The sequence below is a fragment of the Trachinotus anak genome, unplaced genomic scaffold, assembly GCF_046630095.1.
Source record: "Trachinotus anak isolate AG129_WGS33_773 ecotype Australia unplaced genomic scaffold, CSIRO_AGI_Tana_v1 ptg000012l, whole genome shotgun sequence".
Taxonomy (NCBI): Eukaryota; Metazoa; Chordata; class Actinopteri; order Carangiformes; family Carangidae; genus Trachinotus; species Trachinotus anak.
In genome coordinates, this window is record NW_027273863.1 from 451,377 (window position 1) to 475,402 (window position 24,026).

Sequence of the window (24,026 nt, forward strand, 5' to 3'; positions counted from 1 at the left end):
AAAAAAAATAATAAAAAAAAACACAAAGGACGACAGAAAGACAACCTCACACAAAAGCAGGGGTTTTATTAAAGGGTCTTAAGAAGTGATTTCAAAGAAGTCACTGATTCTGCTGGTCTCATCTCCTCTGGCAGCATTTAGTATCTAAAAGAGCCTGATGTTCCTCTCAGGAGTTGGTGGAGCTAACTAGCTAAAGCTAACGAAAACATGGCCGAAAGGAGAGTGAATATTGACACACACTTACCAGGCGGCCAGAAATATGACTCCAGATGAATGAACATGGCATGAGTGCTAATGTTGTTGTGATAACACATCAGAGTTGCGTTTAATAGCTGCTGACGCCAAGAAGTCAAGTCAATTTAAATTTATTTGTATAGCGCTGAATCATCTCGGGACACTTTTCATACAGAGCAGGTCTAAGACTGTGGACTTTGAGAACCAATCAAAGTAGCTTTATGAACATGATGTTGACAAGTTTTAACATCTTTACTGGATCATTTAGAAAAAATATATGTCAACAGCAAAGTAAAAAAAAAAAAAAAACTTTCTAGCTTTTGTCAAGAAAAAAAGTCTTATCACAGATTTTACAAACAATTTTTTTCTTCTTCAGTAGTACAAAAGTGTGATACAGTAATAATGGCATGGTTGTAACTTCCCTTCTGGGCTTTCTCACTTCCTGTCTTACTCATCTCTTCTTCCATTTTGTAAGATCCCAACTGGGGCCTCCTGTCAGTCAGTATCTACAGTCGTCATGGCAATGTGTCTGTCAGAGTGTACTGCTGCCGTTGGTACAGGGGCTGACCACTGTCTCCACTTCAGTGATCTCTGTCACCAGGTCTCTGATGATGGCCACGCTGTCCAATGGCAGCTCAGAACTTCCTGGTTGTGATTCCATTGGCTCAGGGTTCAGAGGAAGCTCCTCTTCCACCTTTTCTCCCTTTTCCTCTTCCTCTGCACGATCTCCATGCTCCTCGTCTTCTTTTCTTCTCTCAAGCTCACCACCTTTCTCTTCATCGTCTTCCCTCCCTTCAGTCTTCTCTCCTGCTTCTGCCTCTTTCTGTTTCTCCTCTCTCGCCCTCTCCATCTCCCAGCTGTCCTTAATTTCTCCCGTCAAGTAGACAGCTCTGTCAGTACTCTGCTGTGCCATCGCCTGCATTACAGTAGGGGCTGTGGAGTTGCAGCCGATCATCTCGTTCAGTGACGCAAGGCTGATTTTCAGCAGACTGTCTGTACAGGATGGGTCTGACGGTGGGGGGCAGGAGGCCTGGATGGAACAAGCATCCTCTGATATTTTATGTGAGGTTGCAGGATTTTCAGGCGTTGCAGACTGATCGCTTTGAGCAGGTTCAGGTTCAATAACATCTGTGGACTGTGGTGAGGCCAGAGCGGACACTGCAGGCTCAGGAGACTCTGCGATGGGAGCAGTGGGTTCTGGGATAGTAGGGGGGTCAGGTGTTGCAGCTGCATCAGAGTCAGGTGTGGCTGAGCCGGAAGATTCAGCTGCAGCTGACTCCGTCGTCGATGGCGTGTCCGGGCCATGTTGAACGTCCTCGTGGACTTCCTCGAGACTAGAAGCCTCCTCCGTTTCAGTTTCATCACACGGTTGCGTCACGACAATCAGAGGAGACGGAAGCGCTGTGCTCTGGTCAGGACCTGGAGTGGTACTGGGATCAGATTTTGTTTCTGCAGTAAGTTCTGGGTCACTCAGAGGCTGAGCTGTGACTGTCTGACCTCCCTCCTCCACCACAGCAGCAGGCTCCTTCTCTTCACTGGGTGCAGCTGACAAGGAGTCTCGAGAGCGGATGGCTGGGCTGTCTGGTGCAGAGTAAGGAGGCGTCTGTCCCAGCAGACTGTACTGACTAATGGCCAGATCTGAAATGTCCAGTAAGAGAGTGTTGCTCTTTTTACTGGCAGCATCCTGGACCACTGGGGAGGAGGAAAGCAGAGAGCAAGATTAGAGAGTAAAAAGGAAGGTAAACTGTATGTTTATGTTCACAGTTATGAAGATGTTTCTATTCAGAGTGACTGAGAATAAATGGTCACCATGGTCATGGTATTACATAATATATATATATATATATATATATATATATATATATATATATATATATATATATATTTATGGCATTTATATTGGGGGGGTGTTGAATCAGCATTTGCTGTAAAAATATTTTAAAACAACATAAATTAAGTAAATTGCTAATAATAAATGAACATAGAAAGTGTGGACAAACTGTAGGTCTTCGGATTCTTGAGTATTTCTGAAATCCTAGCTACAGCCCGTCTTCATGAGACAGACAAAATAAGAAGAAAACCTCTGGCACAGCCATAAACTAAACAGTCCCTGTTACACAGGTAGTTTTTATTTTGTCTGAGTCCAGTGTAATTAGTTTTTATTCTTACCAAATACAAAAAGGCTGAAGTTACACTATCCTAATGACATTATAACCTGCCTGAGGACTGCGGATGTAAATCAGTATTTTTGTTACAATCAGGCATATTTACATTGTGTATTTTATACTGTTGTTCATTAACATGCATTGTCTCTATCAGACAAACAAAAAAAAGAATAAATAAATGAATCTTTAGTTGTTCTTGAATCCATGTGAACATTTTTACCAAAGTGAAGAAATTCACTCAAGGCATTATGGAGATACTGCGTTTTGGTCTTGACCTGATCTTGACCTTTGACTTTTGACCACTAAAACCTAATCAGTTCATCCTTGAGTGCAAATATTATTTGAAGTTCTGTCAAGGTGTTACTGAGATATAATGTTCACGACAATGGGATGGACGTCCAGAGGGACAGACAACCTGAAACTGAATGTCGCCGGTGCAGAGGCATAAAAACACACAAGATAACTGTTCATTTATTGTCATTAATGCCAGCCAGTTCCTTAGACACACTAACTAAGCAACGTACTTTAAAACACAGTGTGTATTGTGTGTGTTTTTACCTGTTTCTATCTCCTTAACGAGGATGCTTCTCAGCACATCATCATAGACGTTATGAACCAGGATGAAGCTGCTGTAGTCAGAGAAGATGTACTGCTCAAACTGCTGCAGCTCCTGGACACAGAAAACACATTTAACACTCTGTAGAACTGCAGTTGTGAGATCAGACGCAGTGAGGCTGACTGCTGCCGAGCACGTGACCTACACTTTTCCACTTGCTGTCCATCCTCCTGGTGAGAGCAGGCAGAGTGATCTCCAGCAGAGCTTCCTGATAGAGCCTCCTCTGGACAACCCTGCTGTCGTAGTCCAGCTGCTACTCACACACACACATCATTTTCACGTCATAATGTCATCATCACCTTTGAATATCTGAAGGTTTTATTGTAACTGTTTTTTGGAACGTTATTTTAAACCAGTACTTTGGGATAGTAGAAAAGAGTAGCGAGTTTTGCAGAAGCACGAGCGTTATGGTTACAGTTGGTCACACACCACTTTCCTGTAGTGTGCATTTCTGTTTTATATTAAAGTCTCATTTCATTTTAATAACAAATCTTCCATTGATTTGAATTTCTAAAATACACAACATATTTTATGAATTATCTATTCACAGTAAATATGTAGCTCACTAATTTCAAATGTATTTTCTTTTAAATTCCACCCATTTACACACAGTGATACATTTTTATAGCAACAAACTTCACAAGGCAACATCTGATATTCGGTGATGTAATGTTTACCTTCAGTACTCTTTCTTTAGCTCTCTCCATCTTGACAGGGATTTGAGAGGACTCTAGTTTGGCTGATGATTGGAGGAACAGCTCTAAGGTGTACACAGCACTGTCCAACAGCTGGAAGAGATGACAACAAACATCACGTCTCTGTGACACAATCTAAAGTCTTCGACCTTTTACTGTTTTGCTAATGGTAACTGAAAGGCCCTGTGAGTGCTGAATGTTAAACTCAGCTGAGGTCCAGGGCTCTGGCGAAGTGCTGATGCCGGTGATTGAACCTCCTGCTCTAGTTCATACCTGCTCCATCTCCAGATGTGCTGCGTGAACCAGTCTCTGAGCGCCATTAAATCCAAACCGCTGTTTTAAGTCTTTAAGTGTCTCTGTCAGGTTCTTCACCTGCTTGTAGCACTGATCCAGACTGATGGAGCGCAGAGAGAGCAGGGCCTGGAGAACACACACATTCACACACACACACACACACACACACACACACACACACACAAATAAAAGCACAACCATGAGCTAAAAGCAAACGACTCAGACTCTCCTCTTAGAGGTAAGAGTTTGCAAAAGTAAAATCACCTAGACGCTTTCTCAAAAGACACAAAGGTCTCTCTCACCTTCTTTGTCTCCTCTGATCCTCTGTTTGTGGATTTGAAGGCTGAGTCCATCTGTGTATGCAGTGTGTGTTGCATCCCCTGAATCCCTGCACTTATGCTTTCTGTCAGTACTTCAAGGATGGACGACATGTAGGGTGCTACAGACTCGCTGTACACATTCTCTGCTTCTTCACATATACATGCTGGAATACACACACACACACACACATTCATTTTAAGTGACTTTGTTTTAACTGGATGACTCCAGTTACCAGTAGCTACAAGTTTAACAGCCAAAGTTCATTCATTTTCTTGATAAGTTCAGACTTCAGGGCTTGAAGCTCAGTGTGCTCTACCTCTGACTTTCTGCTCCAGGAAACAATGAGACGACACTATCTGGTCCAGGTTGGATCTGATGAGCACCTGATTGGCTGATGCTGTCTGACGACATGTCTTCCTTAGAGCCTCCAGATCAGCAGTTAGCAGTTCCAGCACCAACGTGTAGGTTGCCTGCACCGTCTAAACATATAATAACAACATAACATAAAAACACTGAGTCACAAATACTGCATCACTATATGTGTCACACTCTTCACTGTTTTAAATATTATGGTGTGAGCAGAATTATGGATTAAGTCTGAATAAAAAGTGTTGTTAGACTTATTCTGAAAAAAAAAATTTAATTTCAAAATTAAAATCAGAACTAGAAGGAAATAAAGTGTCTGCATTCACTCCCTGTTTGCAAACCCAGTGCACTACATTTACCCTCTGCCGTCTCATTTGAGCGCCTGGATCCTGAAGTGTGAAATACTGCACAGTACATGCACTACACAAAAAATCCCGCAGTGGAATGAGCAATACAGAAACCATGTCATGTGCAAGACTTTTTGCTGAACATCTCAAAATGCAATGCTTCATATTTTAGACACACAAAAGTTACGGCTATGTGATGTTTGTCAGTGATGACACAAAACAACAATGACTCACAGATGTCTGAAATCTGAGATTACTTCACTTTAGAGTGAACCACTAAGTGGTTATTATTTACAGAGTGAGAACTTTCAGGAGAAAGTCTGACTTCTTTAAACCTGCAGTAACTAACTTTTGGCCACTTGGGGACAGTGTAACAAGCTGTAAACACAACATACTGTAAGTTGGTCTAAGTTGTGGTGGTAGACCTGTCCACCAGGCCACCAATATTCATTTTGCATTACATTCATTTTGGTCTCTACTAATGCCTGAAAAAAAACCCAGTTCCTTTAGCTGCTAAATGCTCTGCTGTCTTCAGCAGCGTCAACAGTCTTCTGCTGAACAGCTAGTGTAACACTGTGTTTCTCAGGAATGACTGAAAACAGCTTCCTGCTGCTGATGGAGACACGAGTGGTGAAGCTGGACCGAAACCGTAAAGTCTGTGGGACACAGGATCAAAACAATGAGCTAAAAGACACTAAAAAGCTCCATAGAGCTGCAGAACTGCAGAGTTCATTTTCTGTGAGTGACCCCTTCCACATTACACGTAGTAATTTGACCCTTTGCTATAACAAAAATGTCTATCCTGAATTCTTAATCTCACTATTTCTTCTCTCAGGTTTTATTGATCAATCAATTCAAAGTCTTTGATTGCACTGGGGAACAGAATTTTTGTTGAGTTAGGTCTGACAGCTGCTTTTAACTCATTTTTGGGTGCGGAATCCAAAACCGATCTCAGTTTTTCTCTATCACGTCAAGTTTTTGAACTATAGGATCCCCGTTTTCTTAAAACATATGAAAAATACTGTACTAAGCTGGAATAGTTCCAAGCTTTGAAAACTAAAAAAACAGCATAAAACGAAATAGCCCATGGTTACAAGGTTAAGAGAAAAGCCAGCACGAATCCTCTTAATTCCTACTATGCCAGCTTTCTGTTTGCAGATATTGATAGTACTGACCAATGGTCCCTCTCAGCTGCGCGCCTGCGCAGTCGCACACTGCTCACACATTCTCAGCGCACAAGAAAATCTATACAGCGCATAAAATAAAATTCAACATAAACTGTAAATTAATTAGAGCAATAACATTTTTTCTGTAACTTTTTGCAGTGTAACACAGTGAGTGACAGATGCCCAGCCAATGATACGATACGGTTCACTTCCGCTACGCAGCCAATCACAGCATTGACATTGCTTGTGTAGGTGCCCTTCCCATACGCGCCGCGCAAGTTAGCGAGCTAACAACAGTGCACTTCATTTTCAGTGGGTCAAATCACTGACATTAAAAGTAAACGAATGGAAATTACTGCTGTAATTTGATTCTTTTAATAAGCCATGTAACTTGCTATGATCCCAGGTGTTGATCAGGTGTGATACAGGTGTGTGGCCACAGCGGGCACATCTGGTGTTGCTCACCATGGTCCTCAGTGTGCTCAGGGAGCGTGTGTGTGCCCAGACACATGGAACATTAGAGGGAACATTGGTACTGACCTATTGGGAGCCGCACACTCCTCTCACCACACTGTCTCATTGTGACTGCACAAACAAGTTCAATTCAATTCAATTTTATTTGTATAGCGCCAAATCATAATATACATTATCTCAAGGCTCTTTACAGGGTAAGGTCAAGACCTTACTTTGTTACAGAGAAAAACCCAACAGTTCCCACAACGAGCAAGCGCTTGGTGACAGGGGGGAGGAAAAACTCCCTTTTAACAGGAAGAAACCTCCAACAGAACCGGGCTCGGGGTGGGGGGCCGTCTGCCTCGACCGGTTGGGTTGACGTAAGTTGCCACGTAGCTGTTGATGAGTCCAATCGTGATCAGCTGGCAAGTCTTACTACAGCTAATCAGTGGAACTTTGCTTATCTGGAGGGTGAGCTGTGGAGAAAAAACTTGACGTGCTAGAAAAAAACTGACTGCAGTTTTGGAATCAGCATGCCAATTTTAGTTTTAATCAGCATAAAAATCTAACTCAACAGAATTTTTTTTCAAATTGTTCCCCAGTGTTATTTGTCCTTAATATTCAGAGATGAACCAGAGGACATCATTATAGTGGCGCAGTGTGCTACTTGTCATTCAGTAGCTCATCCCCCAACAAACACAATTTTATTTTACTTTATTACTAACACAATTTTTTGTAGTTATTTTCTGGCCATTTTGGCTTGATTATAATACAGCAAAATGTTTATATGCTTGGCTGATGTGGAAAAGTTGGTGCAATGGAAACAGACTTTGCTGGAGAGAAAGAAAAAAAAAAAGCAAAAAGCAAAAGTTTAGCGTAGATAATCCAACACCATCTCTGTGGCTGGAGGTGGGACTAAATGCTCGTTCATCTGAACAACTGAATGAACACATCATTTAGTGCACGCTGCACTCAAGGACTGTCAGATAGTTGTCTTGCCTGTCGTTGGGTCATTAACTATTTACTAACAGGTGCAACAACAAACTGCAGAGTGAAGCCAACGGTCACTCAGCAAACTGTCTGTTAGAGCTGGAGGACACCAGAACATCCCTCTCAGCGTTTTTATGTCTCTTAGTTTAACTCACTGCCAGCCACTGTCGTATCCTCTCAGCCTTCTTGCCCTTCACTCTGGACTGAAGCTGACTCTGTAACCATGGCAACACTTCCTCCATCACCTGGGACGCCAGCACCTACACATGCAAAGACACAGTAAATTGAGCAAGTAGACAAAACACCAAAGAAAGACATGAAGCCGAAGTGTGTCTGTGTGTGTCAGTGTGTGTGTTTGCTGACTTGTTCCTCAGTTCCCAGCAGCATTTCCCAGGATTCATAGCATCCTTTGTCCTGTCGGTAGAGTCGGAGGGCTCGGATGTACGCCAGGCTCTCATAGGAAGATTCACACCAGGGGTCTGCAGGAAGTGAGGACTTACATTAGTGAACTTGGACATCAATACATCATTCTCATGCTCATCACAACACATCTGAAATGATTTAGTACCAGTGGCCTGCATGGCAACATTTTATTAAGCAATAATTATCCTGATAAACAATGGTTACTGTAATAATGGTAAAAGTGAACCACTGATTATGTCATAGAATAGAGTCATAGAGTCAGTTTTATATCTGGGAGTTATGCATATTCCTACTAAATCAAACTAAGACTCATTTTGCCAGGGACCCATGGATATTCCAGGGACCTCTTGGGTAACGGTCCTATTGTTTGAGGAGGATTCTTCATTAATAGGAAACCTGTCAGAATTTACAGAGGTGGCTAAACTGTAATAACAGGAAAGATTTAACCCAGCAATTTAAACTGTTGAGAAGCTGGAGAATATATTTTTCTAATTGTGAACAAATTCCATGAAAAGTCCCAAACTCCTATTAATAGGTTCTATGTGTTTACCTGGAGCCTGATATATCTTATTCTTCCCCATTGTTTCCAAAAGCTACTAAAACACATCAGTGAAACATGTTGATTAAAAGGTTTTCCCATGACCATGAACACACACACCATAGTTTATTTTGACACAACAGTCTTCACAGTTATATATTCCAGTGTTGCTATGTTTAATGGTGTTGGGTTTCAGATCTCTAATTATCAACATTCTTATGTTCTGCTTTTCTTCTTTGCTGAGTCCCATTATTGTGTCTTTTGTAGTCCAGTTCCCCATAAGGCCTTTGGGCCTTCCTTTCTTACTAAATTGATGGAAGAAATTTGAGGAAGCGAAAGCTCCTCAAATGCTGAACACACTTCCTGTTAATCATCACCACCATCAGTACTGATGCAGATAAAAACTGAGTTTAATGTATGACCTCTTTTCCTCTCTGATGTCACTGACATAGGATGTGATGTGCTCCAGGAATAATATATGAAACTGTACATTTTAAATTGGCTGACAGTGAACGAACATCACACCCATGCTCACACAAATTCAGCCACTGGTGAGACACAATCCTCTTTACAGTTTAAATCTACAATATAAGGGTGCAACATATGTTATTTTTTGAACACTTAATATATAAAATCAGAACACTAAGTACAATCACTTCTTTCCTCATGTAGCAGCAGTAAATAAAGCTAGGTGAATAAACTACAACTTGCTTCAGATCCTAAAGCTGCATTAATCTGTTTTCATCGCCACTTTATCACATATGCATTTGACATATTATCACCTCATAAAGTTGTTGTGGCAATGTGTCAGCAAACCAGTGCATGTTTACACATCTAGCAGACATGAAGTAAAATAATTATGTATTGAGAATCATGTTTATGGCCACTGTGTTAAAGGCAAATATTCACTCTGCCATTTCTGTTTTGATCTCCACTCACTCAAAGTGCTCCATTATGTGCTGAGCAGGTAATGTCAAATGGGATGAAAACAGCTGTCTGCTGATGAGACGTGTTGTGGGCTGTAAAACCAACCAAAACACTCAGCTGAAAGGTACTCAAATGCTCATTTAGAGCTAAGGGGAACCACTGAGTCTCTGTGGTTTCCACATTCACATTTACGTTTCACCCATTGTTGATATAAAAAGCTTCTAGAAATTCCTTCTTTGGATGGAAGTGCTCTATAACTTAGATGAAATAAACTGAAGGTGATTTTTTTGTTTTTAATTTCCCTCCTTACTTTTAATTTCCTCACATAAAATAGGACAGAAGGACTTGTCCAAACCTCTTTCCTGTAAAGGAAAGGTATTTTTGTGGACACCAGAGGGAGCCGTCATCAGTTTATTAGATAAAAGAACACAAATTTCAAGGAAGTAATAAAATTATAGTGAGTGCTACATGGGAAAAAAACAAAACATTTTACTTTGAAATTGATAAAAGCAGTGCTGTTTTTATGCCTCCTCTACAGTGAGGTAGTCACTGCTGGCCGGCTGCATGTTGCTTCTTGTTACTATGGTGCCTGTGCAGATATGACATGCCATGTTTTCACAACCTTGTGACTTTAAGGGGTTGTTTTTGGTTTGTATCCTTGCTAACCACACAGGAAGTCAACAGCATTAATATTTTTATCTGTCACCGGGGCAACTGCCACCACAAGTGACAAAATGAAATTGGTCCAACTGACAAGAGCACGCTGTCAGTAATGTCACAGTATCGAGGCCTCTCACCATCTCAGTGGTGGGACGGTGGTTATGACTCAAATATCACTTTAAAAAAAATACTGCGTGGGATGTAACTTAAGGGATGTAGTTTTGTATATCATTAATTGATTTCAAATAACTTCAGTTACTTCAGTAACAATTGAAATATAATTTTTTTTCCCAGTTACTTTACTATTTTACCCTACTACACTTATAGTTACTACAATTACTTATTAGTTATTTTGTTGTTCTAATTAAGAGTTATTTTTTTTATTACAATTTAAAAGAATACTTTAATATTTGGGAATATGGTTTATTTCTGGGCTGCACTGGGCCACTCTGACCATGTCATGGTCCACCTGATTCCCACATACAGGCAGAAACTAAAACTGTGTAAACCTGTTGTGAAGACATCAAAGCAGTGGAGCAGTGAAGCCATAGAGGATCTGCGGGCATGTTTGGACTGCACTGACTGGGAGGTGTTCAGGACTGCTTCCAACAGTCTGGATGAGTTCACAGAGGCTGTGACGTCATACATCAGCTTCTGTGAGGACTGCTGCATCCCATCACGCACCAGGGTGAGTTATAACAATGACAAACCCTGGTTCACAGCTAAGCTCAGTCAGCTCAGGAGGCAAAAGGAGGAAGCTTTCAGGAGTGGGGACAGGGACAGGTTTAAAGAGTCCAAGCACAGGTTTAGCAAGGTGGTGAGAGAAGCTAAACGACTGTACTCTGAGAAACTTCAGCTCCAGTTCTCAGCCAATGACTCTGCTTCTGTCTGGAAAGGACTCAGAAAGATCACAAACTACAAACCTAAACCCCCCCACTCCATTAACGACTTCCGTCTGGCCAACGATCTGAATGAGTTCTACTGCCGCTTTGAAAGACAGTGGGACAAGCCTGACACTAACCTCCACATCAGAGCCACATCAGAACCCCCCTCCTCCCCTACCAAAGGAATGTCTCTCTCTATCCTGGAGAGAGATGTCAACAGGCTTTTTAAGAAGCAGAACCCCCGCAAAGCAGCCGGTCCTGACTCTGTCTCTCCATCATCCCTGAAGCACTGTGCTGATCAGCTGTCTCCGGTGTTCACGGACATCTTCAACACCTCACTGGAGACCTGCCACGTGCCAGCCTGCTTCAAATCCTCCACCATCATCCCTGTCCCCAAAAAACCAAGGCCCACAGGACTAAATGACTACAGACCCGTTGCCCTGACCTCTGTGGTCATGAAATCATTTGAGCGCCTTGTCCTGTCCCATCTCAAATCCATCACTGACCCACTCCTGGACCCCCTGCAGTTCGCCTACAGAGCCAACAGGTCTGTAGACGACGCCGTCAACATGGCTCTCCACTTCATCCTCCAGCACCTGGACTCCTCAGGGACCTATGCCAGGATCCTGTTTGTGGACTTCAGCTCTGCCTTCAACACCATCATCCCGGCTCTGCTGCAGGACAAGCTCTCCCAGCTGAGCGTGCCTGACTCCACCTGCAGGTGGATCACCGACTTCCTGTCTGACAGGAGGCAGCACGTGAAGCTAGGAAAGCACGTGTCTCACTCCCAGACCATCAGCACTGGATCCCCACAAGGCTGCGTTCTTTCTCCTCTGCTCTTCTCCCTGTACACCAACACCTGCACCTCCAGCCATCAGTCTGTCAAGCTCCTGAAGTTTGCAGACGACACCACTCTCATTGGACTCATCTCTGATGGCGATGAGTCTGCCTACAGGTGGGAGACTGAGCGTCTGGTGACCTGGTGCAGGCAGAACAACCTAGAGCTAAACGCTCTGAAGACAGTGGAAATGATAGTGGACTTCAGGAAGAGCCCAGCCCCACCCACCCCCATCACCCTGTGTGACTCCCCCGTGGCTACCGTGGAGCATTTTCGCTTCTTGGGAACCACCATCACACAGGATCTCAAATGGGAGCTAAACATCAGCTCCCTCATCAAAAAAGCTCAGCAGAGGATGTATTTCCTGAGGCAATTGAAGAAGTTCAACCTGCCAAGGACTATGATGGTGAACTTCTACACCTCCATCATCGAGTCCATCCTCACCTCCTCCATCACCATCTGGTACGCTGCTGCCACGGAGAGGGACAATAACAGACTGCAGCGTATCATCCACTCTGCTGAGAAGGTGATTGGCTGCAATCTTCCGTCCCTCCAGGACCTGTACGCCTCAAGGACTCTGAGGCGTGCAGGGAAGATTGTAGCTGACTCCTCCCACCCTGGACACAAACTCTTTGTGACACTCCCCTCTGGCAGGAGGCTGCGGTCCTTCAGGACCAAAACCTCTCGCCACAAAAATAGCTTCTTCCCATCTGCTATTAGCCTTATCAACAAGGCTAGAGAGCCCCACTGTTGCTGATCAATTGCACCAATCACCAGAAAAAATTCCTTGTATGTGAAAACATACTTGGCAATAAAACTGATTCTGATTCTGATTCTGATTCTGATTCTATTTATCAGATTATTTCTGACGCTCTGCTTGTGTGAACCTCATCCTGGGCTAGCTCCATTTAAGCCCTATTACATATCATAGCTGTTTAACTGTTAACTGTGTCGCTATCTGTCCAAGATGACTGTGTGTGCTGTGTAAGGTGAACTCTCCATGGATTGCTCTGATACTGGTGAGGATCGTCATCATCCTACCAACATGGACATGTGCAGCAGGGAGTCCTGGTCCATTTTCTTCTGCAGCCTCTGCTAGAGCTACAATCTACTCTGGATTGAAGGACATTTTAAATCACACCACCATGTTGTGTTTACAAATGATTTCTTCTTCTCTCTTAATGACACTGTTGACAACTCTGAGAGGTGTGCAGATAGGATTATCATTGCTGCTGATGAAGTCAGGTGCATCTCCCAGCTTTCAGACTCCAGGAAGGCCTTTGGCCCCAACAAGTAGCGCTCTTGTTTTGAAATCTTTTGTCAGGGATTGGCTCCTGTCTGGAAACCTATCTTTCAACCTCTGACAAAACTGGCCCAACTCTTTTCCTGCATGTCAGGAAAAGAGTTGGGCCAGTTTTGTCAGGAGTCGAACCAGCAACTCACCTGCTAAGAGCATTTGTGCTCATGTGGTACACACCCTCACCATTCAGCTATTGGGTCACCTCCCTGACAATATTTCTGTCGATATTTCACAGCAGATTATATACACGCCTGTGCATCTCACCTCCAAAAACCTGGATAAACTTAAAACATCTCTAATTGCCAAAGAGTCACATCTCTCACTTTCTTCTCTTGTTTTCTTCCTAATTGAAATATTATTTTATTCTGATGACTGCAGACTGCACCAGTGTTAATACTGACTGGCTAATAAATGCCGTTACAAAAACATCCTTCTTATCAATACAAGAGGATAATTAAACAAGTCTCTTCATACAAACACCTCAATCCAGTCTGTGGTGGATTATTAATAAGAACATACAGCAGCACGTCTACTTCCTCAGATCAGGTTTAGATGGAAGGCTTAGATCTACTGGAGTCAGATCTTAAAATCAGATATTCAGAGTGTCATGCTGTGTTGCAGCAACATTTCTGTGAAACTTAAAACTAAACTATATAATATATAATTTAAGAGGTACAGCCTGCACGCTTTTCAAGCAGCTCACAACAGGAGCAAGCTGAGCCTTGATAACTGCCCTCGTCTGACTTCTTATAGGCAAATAGAGTCTTTTAATTTGGCTGAAGAACTTTGTTATATATCAGTCTGTACTGCCTTAACTGGATGCAAAATGCATTTCAATGTAAGCTGGCAATAAAGTTGTACTGTTTTGTTAATGGCTTTGAGAAGATTGATATGTACAAAACTTTTAATTTTGCATGATCAAAAATGTAAAAAAAAAGTGTCCCAAGGAACAGTTTTACCTGCCTATTAAACCAAAATGTGTTGTTTTTACAGTTCTCTTTGGATACAGATTAAATAAGGGAGTTAGGCAGTGAGCTTTAGAGGTGATGCTTTTGATTGTTTGTGTTTTAACCCTGGACAGAGTCTTCATGTTAACTCTGCTTGACCATATAACTATTTGCCACAAGTGGTGATAACACAATAATGGCACACTGAGTTTCCCCTTTATTCATTTCAAGACTTCCATTACTCAGTTGCTTTAAAGACGTCATCATTTCACAACTTGACCATCAGCGAGTAGAAACCACAAGCAGGAAACAGCAAACGTGTCTCCACATGAGTTTTGGTGTGTTTCTTTTTTTTTTTGTGTGTGACTTCTTGTTTTACTTTTGTGATAAAAAAAACCATTAAACTGTTTATCTAGAGTTATAAAGTCAGAAATATCAAAATTACTAACTGTAAAACCCTTGAGTGTGTTTTTATTGCTGATGAATTAAACTTTTCATATGTGAGAGGAAGTTGTGTTGCTCCTTCTCTGTAAAGTTAGATTCTCTTCAACACACACGGACGTGACAATGGCATCAAAGAAAGCAAATAACTATGTTTCCAGAAATGCTGGAACTATTCCTGTAGGACAACAGGGCTGCTCTTGTTGATAAGGGTTGTGTTTTTGTTTCTCCTGATGTGAGTAAGTCCTTATCTTTGGCTGCGTGTTGCATTGTGGGACATCACTGCCAAGCACTGCACCACAAGCTTTGTCATTTCTTCTGCTCTGAATAGAGTTCATACTTCAACACAGAGACTGAGTATACAACTAGGCCACAGAGAAAACGTGCGTGTGCGAGTTTTACCAAGATCGCGGTGTCTAATGGAGGTCTCGAGGGCAGACAGGAAGTGACCACGTTGTTCTTCTTGCTGGAACAGGAAGCAGTTGCGGCCTGTGTACGGCAGGTGCAAATACACAGCAAACTCATCTGGAGATGACACCACCGAAGAAGAATCTTCCTTCACGCCTAAACACACGTAACAGAGACACACAAGAACTGTTACAGATGTGGGCTTGACTGTGTTTTCTCTGAATCATGCATTAGTTTGTGTTAAGTAATAAAAGCACCTGAGGTTTGTGTTAACTACTGACAGCAGCCCTTGGCTCTTAGACACGCTACAGACATTCTGATGGTAGGACAGAAGTTCAGGAATCTGAAATTATTTGGTTAAGGGAATGATAACCATTATGGTTAAAAAGAAAACAACTATGACAACAGGAAGCATTTCTCCGGTGTCAGAATCACATCCACTTCAAAGACTTTGAGCAGTTTAAAACTCCGGATGTTGTGGTTTACACCTGAAACCCTGGCCACATTTTTGGTGGTGATATCTGCCTAACACTTCTTAAAATCACAAAATTATTTTGTGATCACTTGAAAAGTAATGAGATGTGACAAGACTGCAGAGATGACCACATGTTCACCAAGACCAGAAACATGAGAATGAGAATTCTTTGACCCAACCTGAGGACCCAACCCTAAAGATCTTTGTCCTTAAGACCTGACCCCAACTGAACCTGACAGGACACCGAAAGCTAAACAAAATCCAATAGCTCAAACTGGACACAAAATAACCACTTTGTTGCAAACTTTGGGCTTGATTCGGGTCCAGATGAGTTATTTTCAAAGTGCAGTTGGGAAAAAATGTATTTCATTAGCCTGAGAAGTTCACTCAGTAATGGATGAAATAAAGCAAAAATAAAGTTTGGAGTCTTGGATCAGGTTCAGCTTTGAGCTTGAAAGCATCAGTCAGTCTCAGTCGGTCCAGGTCTTAAAGATACAGGTAAGGATCTCCAAGGCATATATTCAAATAAAGAAATGAAAAATGTCACTTTTATTAATAACAGGTTCCTTAATGTAAGAACAGTTCACATCACCAGTCAGCCACGTGTCAGACCAAACTGACTACAGCTGAGTATCGATTTGATACCAATCTATCAAATCTATTGGAACAAAAAGAAAATTACAATACACATCACGGTACAAATTTTATTTTTACTTATTTTTACTCTTAAGCTCAGTCTCTTGACACACTCAAACCTGTTTGTGTAAATAAACAGCCAATCACCAGCATTATTAGATCTTGGTCCAAGCATGCCGCATGATTGTTGGCTCTTTGACACTGCTGAGATTTACTCATTTACTCCTTAGGTATTCAATGACATGGCATTTTTTAATCCTTAGTCGTGTCAATCCACTTTGATTGGTCCATAAAAGTATGGAGGTTGGATACCCTGCCCTGCAGCTGACAGGTTTGTAAGAACTGAGCGGTTCTGAGACAGTTTGTGTTTCTCTTTTCATATTCCTATGTTCAGCACCAGGAACTCAAATGTACAAAGTGCAGATAGTTCACATTTGATCATTCAGGTTGATAACACACTGTTGTTAAACACTACAGGAACAAGTTAATACTACCATTGAGTAGTCCAGCACAGATTTGCTCCAGGTGAGCTCGGGACTCCTCCTCTGTGGTCAGCACACTGCCCCCCACTGGCTGGAGGACCAACTTAGCGGCACATCCACGATTGAAAGTCTACAGGAGACACAGACCAGTGTGACAGAGAGGTTGTTAGTACAGCTTTTAGATGCGTCAGAGTTTAAAAGCTGCAGGGCCCTGATGGACCTCGAAGTCTGAAAGGACTGGTAAAGTCACTTCTGCTACTGATGCTTTTCATCAATCACTAACACTTTGCCAGATTCCACAGTGTTTTAAAAGAACCACAGTTGCACCAGTGCATAAGAAAACACTGTTAACAAGCCTAGATGACTATAGGCTAATTTCGCTGACAACAGTAACAGTGAAATCACTTCTGACATTAGTCACCTAGTATGTGGTAATATCCTTGCTTCCCTAGACTGATTACAGTTTACTTATCAGCCAAATCCAGAGGATACAGTCTCCAATGTCCTGCATACTGCTCCTGAAAATCTGGAGCTGCGGAACATTGGTTACTTTGGTCACTTTTATTGATTTTAGCTCTGCCTTTTACACTATTGTGCCAACAATATTTAATTTATTTTATCTAATTTATTCAGAGATCTGGACCTAGGTCATTCCATATGTATGTAACCAGGTTAAAAAAAACCCACACACTCCAATAAAACTGATACTGTGAAGACAAGGCCGATGTCATAAATACAGTCAAAAGATGCATCATAATGAAGAGGTGATACTGGTCACTCATTGCTTGATAGTGGGTTGGATCACAGGTAGTAACACATGGCATTGCTATGCGTCTTGCATCCAAAACTCGATGAAGTGATTTTAATTGCACCAAAATGTGATTTTAACCCGATTACTACACAGATGCACCGATCGGGGACCAGCCGATCAGCCGCTCATATATCCGAGTCTGTGTGAGTGAAGAAGACACAAAGCTGCTAATCAGTAACATCTGTAAGGCCGAAGTAAGTCGCAGAGGAACAACCACGAAAACATGGAGCTACAAACTTAACCAGACACTTAAAACACCATCAACCCGATGAACACGACTGAACAGAAACGAGCAAAATCAAAACTAGTGTCGCTCTGTTACTTCACCTGTGCAGGAGGTCCACCTGCTGCACTGATGCACTGTAATGATGATGATGATGATGATGATGAGCGGACCTCGTCACAAAGTTACTGCATTAGTCAGTGTTTTATGGTGAACACACAATTGATTTGCCCATAAAAGATCAGTTGCTAAATGTTTGTGTAGCTCTCAGTTACAACTCCTGGAGCAGCAGCTGTCACCAACAGTGGCTGCAAGCAACTGCAAAAGGTGTCTGCAGCAACACTGCATTTTCTTCAGGAAATGCACAGTCTAGTTTTATTTTTATTCTAATATATGCTGACTTAGCTGTGTGTGTGTGTGTGTGTGTGTGTGTGTTTCTATGTAACTACAAACTGTAAAATAGTCCAAAATCAAATGTTATAGAAATATTTTCTAATTTATACAAAATGTATTTATTTATACAAAATGTATACTACATTCCAACTCTTATTCAAAACTTGAAGTATCACAGACAATATTTAAGTTTTGAAGTTTTCTTGGTTTTGTCTCTATCAGATTTGCATCCTGAGTAAGTTATTTTTATTATGAATTAATAAATATTTTTTCTCAATTTAATCATTTGGCCTATAAAATGTCAGGTGAAAAACTCCCATCACAATATACCGAAGCCCAACATGACACCTTGAAATGTCTTGTTTTGTCCATACCTCTAAAATATTCAGACAAAACAACACAAAACAATCATTAATTATTACAGTAGTTGTCAATTAATTTTCTGTTGATCCACAAATCACTTTGAAAGTCCTTTAAACCTGTCAGATTGGTTGAGAGCCTCAGTGAATTGTGCTCTACACTGGGGTTAAAGTCCAGGCTTTGACTTGTCAACAACTTGACAGTGAATCTTACTGCTGGTCTAAGGATAATTGATAATCTGTTAAGTTAAATTATATGAACAAAAATTTTCAACTACTGATTTCAGTTCTAGTTTCAGTTGAGGGACAGTAAAATTAGGTGATGAGAGGTATCTGGTTTCCCCAGTGCAGCACTGCTGCAACTGTAACAACCTCAAATACAAACCACATGCTTCCACTATAAGCTTGATACAAAACCCAGAGGTGAAAGAAGTACTCAAATATTTTACAATGTAAAGATACTCCATTACAAGTAAGTCCTGCAAATCAATACTGTTTTACCTTATTCAATTTCTAATTTATCTTACAAATTCAATTCCACTTCAAAATGATTATTTTGTTTGATTTATAGCCTGATAGCCTGTCTTGTGTAGTAGGGGTAATGAAATATCTGTTGGCCACTGAAGTAGGACAGTGCCACAGGCAGTAGCAGCATTTATATGTTTTCTTTTTTAAATTGTTTTTTTGGGCTTTTTATGCCCTTATTATAGCTTAGTGGAGACTGACAGGAAAGGGGGTAGAGAGAAGGAAATGACATGCAGGAAAGAGTCCAACCAGTCGGGTGTCGAACCGGTTACTGCCTGCTAAGAGCGTCTTGCGCTCAACATGGTACGCCCCCTAACCACTCGACTACCAGGTCGCCGGCATTTGCATGTTTTCTACTTTCGGTGGCCATTTACCACAGCGGCGCCACAGAGATTCAGCAGCAGGAGACTTCAGAAATCCTAGATTCATCCAGGTGGTCCTTAAGATCAGGGACTGGTTGTTTCAGATCAGGTGCCCCTTGCTGCTTAGAAGCAATTTCCCTGTTTTGTTTTGTTATTAGCTCATCTTTAATCAAGAGCTGCTGCTGAACTTCCTCCAGCTGGTACTGAAGATTACACACATACAAACTCTGTTTTTTTCTCTATCAGATTTTCAACCTAGGTCTCTTTAGCAGTGAGGTTCTTGTTCTTCTGAACTGCCTACAGAACACAAACCTCTGCTCTCTGTTTTTCAATTTCACATCTTTGTTTCAGAGATTGAAACCAGGCCTCCTGGAGTGAGGCGTTCTCAACCATCGGTATCCTGTACATTTCCCTTTCACAAAGTCTTCACCCTTTCTCCAGTTTGGCAAGTCCTGCTATCTCCTCTGACATAATCAGGTTATGTGATGTCTCCGGTTTTCTCTGAAACACTCAGAGAAGCCTTTAAATTATCTTTAGGGTACATTGCATTAACTGTTGGGTTGGAATCGTGTTCACAGCCTCTCAAATACAAGACAGATTGTAGAAATGTGATCAGATCTAACACACGTGGCCCAGACCACCTCCGAATGAAGCCCTGTTCAGACCCGGTATTGAAATCTTTACACATTAAAAGTGTAGAGAGAGTCAGAACAACGTCACTTCTTGTATTCCTTAATGCAAAACACAGAAACTGGCTCTTTCTGTTTCTGACTGTCCGGCACAGTTTAACCACAGGGTGGAACAGTTGTTTATGTGTACTGCAGGGAGGTAGCTAGGGCACAAGTTTTCCACTGCATTGGAATACACTGCTTCTGCTGCACATGACAGGATCATTAAGGTTGAACTTGAACAACGTCTGGCATAGTTACCTCCATGTTTTCATGTATCTCCACTGTGTAGTCTCTTCTCAGGACAGCGTACCTCTCTCTGCTTTTCTTTCCCTGTTCATCCCAGCAGGAGAACTTCACGTTGCCTTGGTACAGCACCTCCTCTGGAGCATACCGAGGCTGCTCACACACACACACACACATAGAGAGAGAGATTTAACTTTTATCAAAAATTTCCACATATCTTAAGTGTTGCAGTGGTGATTGACTGGACTGATTGATTGGCAGGTTCAGCACCTACCCTGTGTGTGAGCAACAGGCCCCTCCCCTCTTTCTTAGGCTCCACCTCCTGGTGTATATGTCCGAGGTAGGCAGACGAGTACTGCTGGCAGTAGAGCTCACTGAAGCTCTGGAACGTACTGTCAGCAAGTCCTGGATACACACAAACAACCCACAAACATATACACATTTATAAAAATGATATCGTACTGAATGAGTCTCTACGTGCCTTCTTCCAACTCAAAACTGCACTGAATGGTTTGGTAGATTTAGCTTTAATTAAGAAAATGTATATATTAAAACCGCACAAATCAATATATCAATATTTTTATATTAACACCAAAATTCCTGGGCGCCCTGGTGGCTCACCTGGTAGAGTGCGTACCATTAAGGCAGCGGCCCTGCGTTCGAATCCGACCAGCGGCCCTTTGCTGCATGTCATTCCCTCTCTCTCCCTGACTTTCCTGTCACTCTCTCACTGACCTATCCAATAAAGGCACTAAAAGGCCAAAAGAATAACTTTAAAAAAAAAACAACAAAATCCTGTTGTGCTCATTGCTGTAAAGATTTGGTATAAATTTAGGAAACATTTCAAGCTGCACCCCTTTTAGGTCCATTATGTAACAATCAGCTGTTTCCTCCCTCACATTTAGACTCCACCTTTTCAGTATGGTATAACAGGTATACAGTGTTTCCTTGATTTGTATTCAGATGGTATTTTGAACAGCTTTATTGATTTGACATCACTGTGTGGATTCTAAATGGTTCTCTAGTTTCCCCTCTTTGCCTCCTGAGCAACCATGGGAAGGTTTGCTTAGTCTTTAAGATGCAACAAAGGGCAGCTTGAGAGGGAGAACTGGGAATTACACTCTGAGAGGAATGATGTGAGGAAGATGATGGGATCTCCATGTACTGTTTCTCTTGTGCATGTTGTGCACTCACACAGTTTGAGGTGATGTACCCAGGAGTATACAAATGTAATTGGTGTTTGCACCCACAGTGTCATTGAAGCCAGATTTTTTTCACCTGCCCACAAAGCATTACATCATTTTTGGACAGGTTATTTCCATACAGTGTGACAACTCATACTAAATCTACAACCGCCCACTGCCATCTTTGGGAACCCAGATGAACCAGGTTGATTAACTTCTGCACACACAAAAAAAAAAAAAAAAATTCACACATTTATTTTCCTACAGTGGAAATCTCTTAATCCTCCCTCCCTCTTTCTCAAACCTGATAAAGTTAAATACACAATGAGAGGATACACTGATTTTTTTTTCTTTTTTAATCCTTTAACCCCTTTTTAATCATTTTTTTGATTCGCAGGTCCTGCTGAACTGAGGGCTGGTTTGGTGAATTCTGCTGTGTGCATGTGTACTTTTCATTTTAAGTGGGCGTGGGTGGGCGGGTTGGTATATGAATAGTTGTGTGTTTGGGGTTTTAATATTTCTTTTATTTTGTTTTGTTTTCTCTTAGGTGTGCCTTTCTTGTATGGGTATAATTTATTTTTTTCGACATTAAAAAAGGTTCTACAGTGTATATTCATATGGTGACTGATATGTCATATGAAACTGTTTACAATATAATGGACTGAAACAGCAGATGATCCCCCTCCTGCTCTGAGTTTAGTGATGAGTGTGGAGGACAGGAGGTGAGAGACAGGGGATGAGGCCTCATTTACACCGGTCAAAAAAACCTGATAACACCTGCTAACATCTGAGTAAAGCAATGACCTCGCACACACACACACACACACACACACACACTGTAGAATTAACTCTCCAATCACAGCACAAAACACATAAGAATCAATATTGTCACATGAAAAGCAAATACATAACTACATACACAGCCACTGTTTGTGGGTGTGATGTCATTTAATGTGTCTGAATATGTGGAATGAATAACTTGTTTCCACTGGAGGTGGATGGATGTTGGATGTTGAATCAGTACGGATTAAAAGATCTATTATGGAGTCTACATTATGATTATTTTGTGGTTCAGGATGGTCAGTTAATACTTTTTTATACCTTTATAGCTGTATGGTTTCTATGAGTTTTGCCAGTTGCTAGCAGAACGCGGATTACGAGGCTGTTGAATTTGAAGGTGGATCAGTCCTAATCTGTTGTCTTTTATTTGTTTACAGTGCGTAGCCATTATCATGTGTACTCTGTTGATTGACTTTCATCTTACGCACACACACACCCACACACACACCCACACACCCACACACACACACACACACACACACACACACACACACACACACACACACAAACAAAGAGAGATCAGACAACCCATAATAATGTAATAGTTGGAAATGGCTATAATTACATTGTAGTTTGCAGCGGAGCTTAGTGACAGGATGTGACTGTGCTGATAACATGTATAGGAATGTACACGGACATGAGCGACATAGCAAATTATCTTTTGTTACATTTGTTGTTTTTGTTTTAAAGCCAAAGTTAATTTAAGGTTAAGATTACAATTTCTGACGTTAACAAACATATAAATTACAAAATTATAGTTTCCTTCTTCATGGTACATCTTAAAAAAAAAAAAGGCCAATACCGTATAATTGCAATGTCCCCAGTTTGGTTTGCTGCATGGTTTGGTTTGCCCCCCATGCTTCCTGTCTACCTCTTAATGAAGATGGGCATAAATAGTTATGTTCTTTCCCGTTCTTCCATGAAGAAACACTTTCCAATAGAATGTAGTCAAATACAAGACCACTACTGTCTACAGCCTCCAAAATGACCATATTTGAATAAACCCCTCTCTGACATTGCATTGCATTGGATACAGGGTTTTCCCATCACTCAGTGAACATTGTTCATGTTCGGGCAGTATATACTGCACATGTAAACAACATGTGCTTCATAGCAGATACAAAGTGGGGGGTAAACCAGGCTAAACAGCACCAACATTTCTGGCATAAGAGAAATTCAGTTCGAATGAAGCCTCACTGAGGAAGGTTCAAAGAGAAACAGCTATTAAATCTACTAATGCACAACTAATGTCCACAATAATATTGCAACCACTATAGCTGCTACACTATTTACCACTACTGAATGAATTACTTCTGCAATAGCTACAAGTCTCACCACTACTGCTACTATTACTTCTACTACTATGACTGCAAGTGCCAATATCAGCCTGACCCACATCCCCACAGCTCACTGTGTCTCTTCCTCCTCTGTATTAATCCACTTTACTCTCTGTGGGAAAACTCACGTTCAAATAGAGCTGAGATATAAAGTCCTTATGAACTGCAGACATCATTGAAGAACGCAGAAAAAAAAAAGAAAAAGATGTGATATCTCCATTTTACCTTTAATGTGGCTGATTTTGGCCTCATCCAACAAGCCAGAAGAAGATGCTCCCATACTGTCTCTATTTGCCTTCTCCTCAAATGTCTGTAGAAACCTTATGCAGTTACTTGAATTTGTGCACACAGGAAACCTACATGTCAACTAAATGAGTTGCTCTTATGTGTCAAGAAGTTTTTGCTCAGCTCATTTCCTCTGCTCTTTGCACGTCAGCTCGTGGTGAGCTGGGTGGGACATAGGTGAAATATG

General features: G+C 41.5%; 1 protein-coding gene across 1 annotated transcript; it reads right to left on the minus strand.

The window, feature by feature from the left end:
• Positions 1-349: 349 nt before the first annotated feature.
• On the minus strand, positions 350-23,963 carry LOC139628772 (protein Niban 1-like). The gene is made up of 14 exons (XM_071490816.1): positions 23,780-23,963; positions 20,468-20,598; positions 20,209-20,346; positions 16,619-16,736; positions 15,008-15,169; positions 8,011-8,126; positions 7,803-7,907; positions 4,642-4,804; positions 4,307-4,488; positions 3,984-4,130; positions 3,693-3,803; positions 3,161-3,268; positions 2,958-3,069; positions 350-1,926 (listed from the first exon to the last, which is right to left on the minus strand). The coding sequence occupies exons 1-14, from the start codon at positions 23,832-23,834 to the stop codon at positions 767-769; spliced, it is 2,808 nt and encodes a 935-aa protein (XP_071346917.1). The 5' UTR covers positions 23,835-23,963; the 3' UTR covers positions 350-766.
• Between the last annotated feature and the right edge of the window lie 63 nt (positions 23,964-24,026).

Bases quoted from the DNA above. Each gene is read 5' to 3' on its own strand.
- LOC139628772 (XM_071490816.1), bottom strand. From the start codon at position 23,834: ATGGGAGCATCTTCTTCTGGCTTGTTGGATGAGGCCAAAATCAGCCAC. The intron at 15,170-16,618 runs GTAGTATTAACT...ACGTGTGTTTAG, and splicing joins CTGTGCTGGACTACTCAATG to GCGTGAAGGAAGATTCTTCT. The intron at 1,927-2,957 runs GTAAAAACACAC...CCTCCTCCCCAG, and splicing joins CGTTAAGGAGATAGAAACAG to TGGTCCAGGATGCTGCCAGT.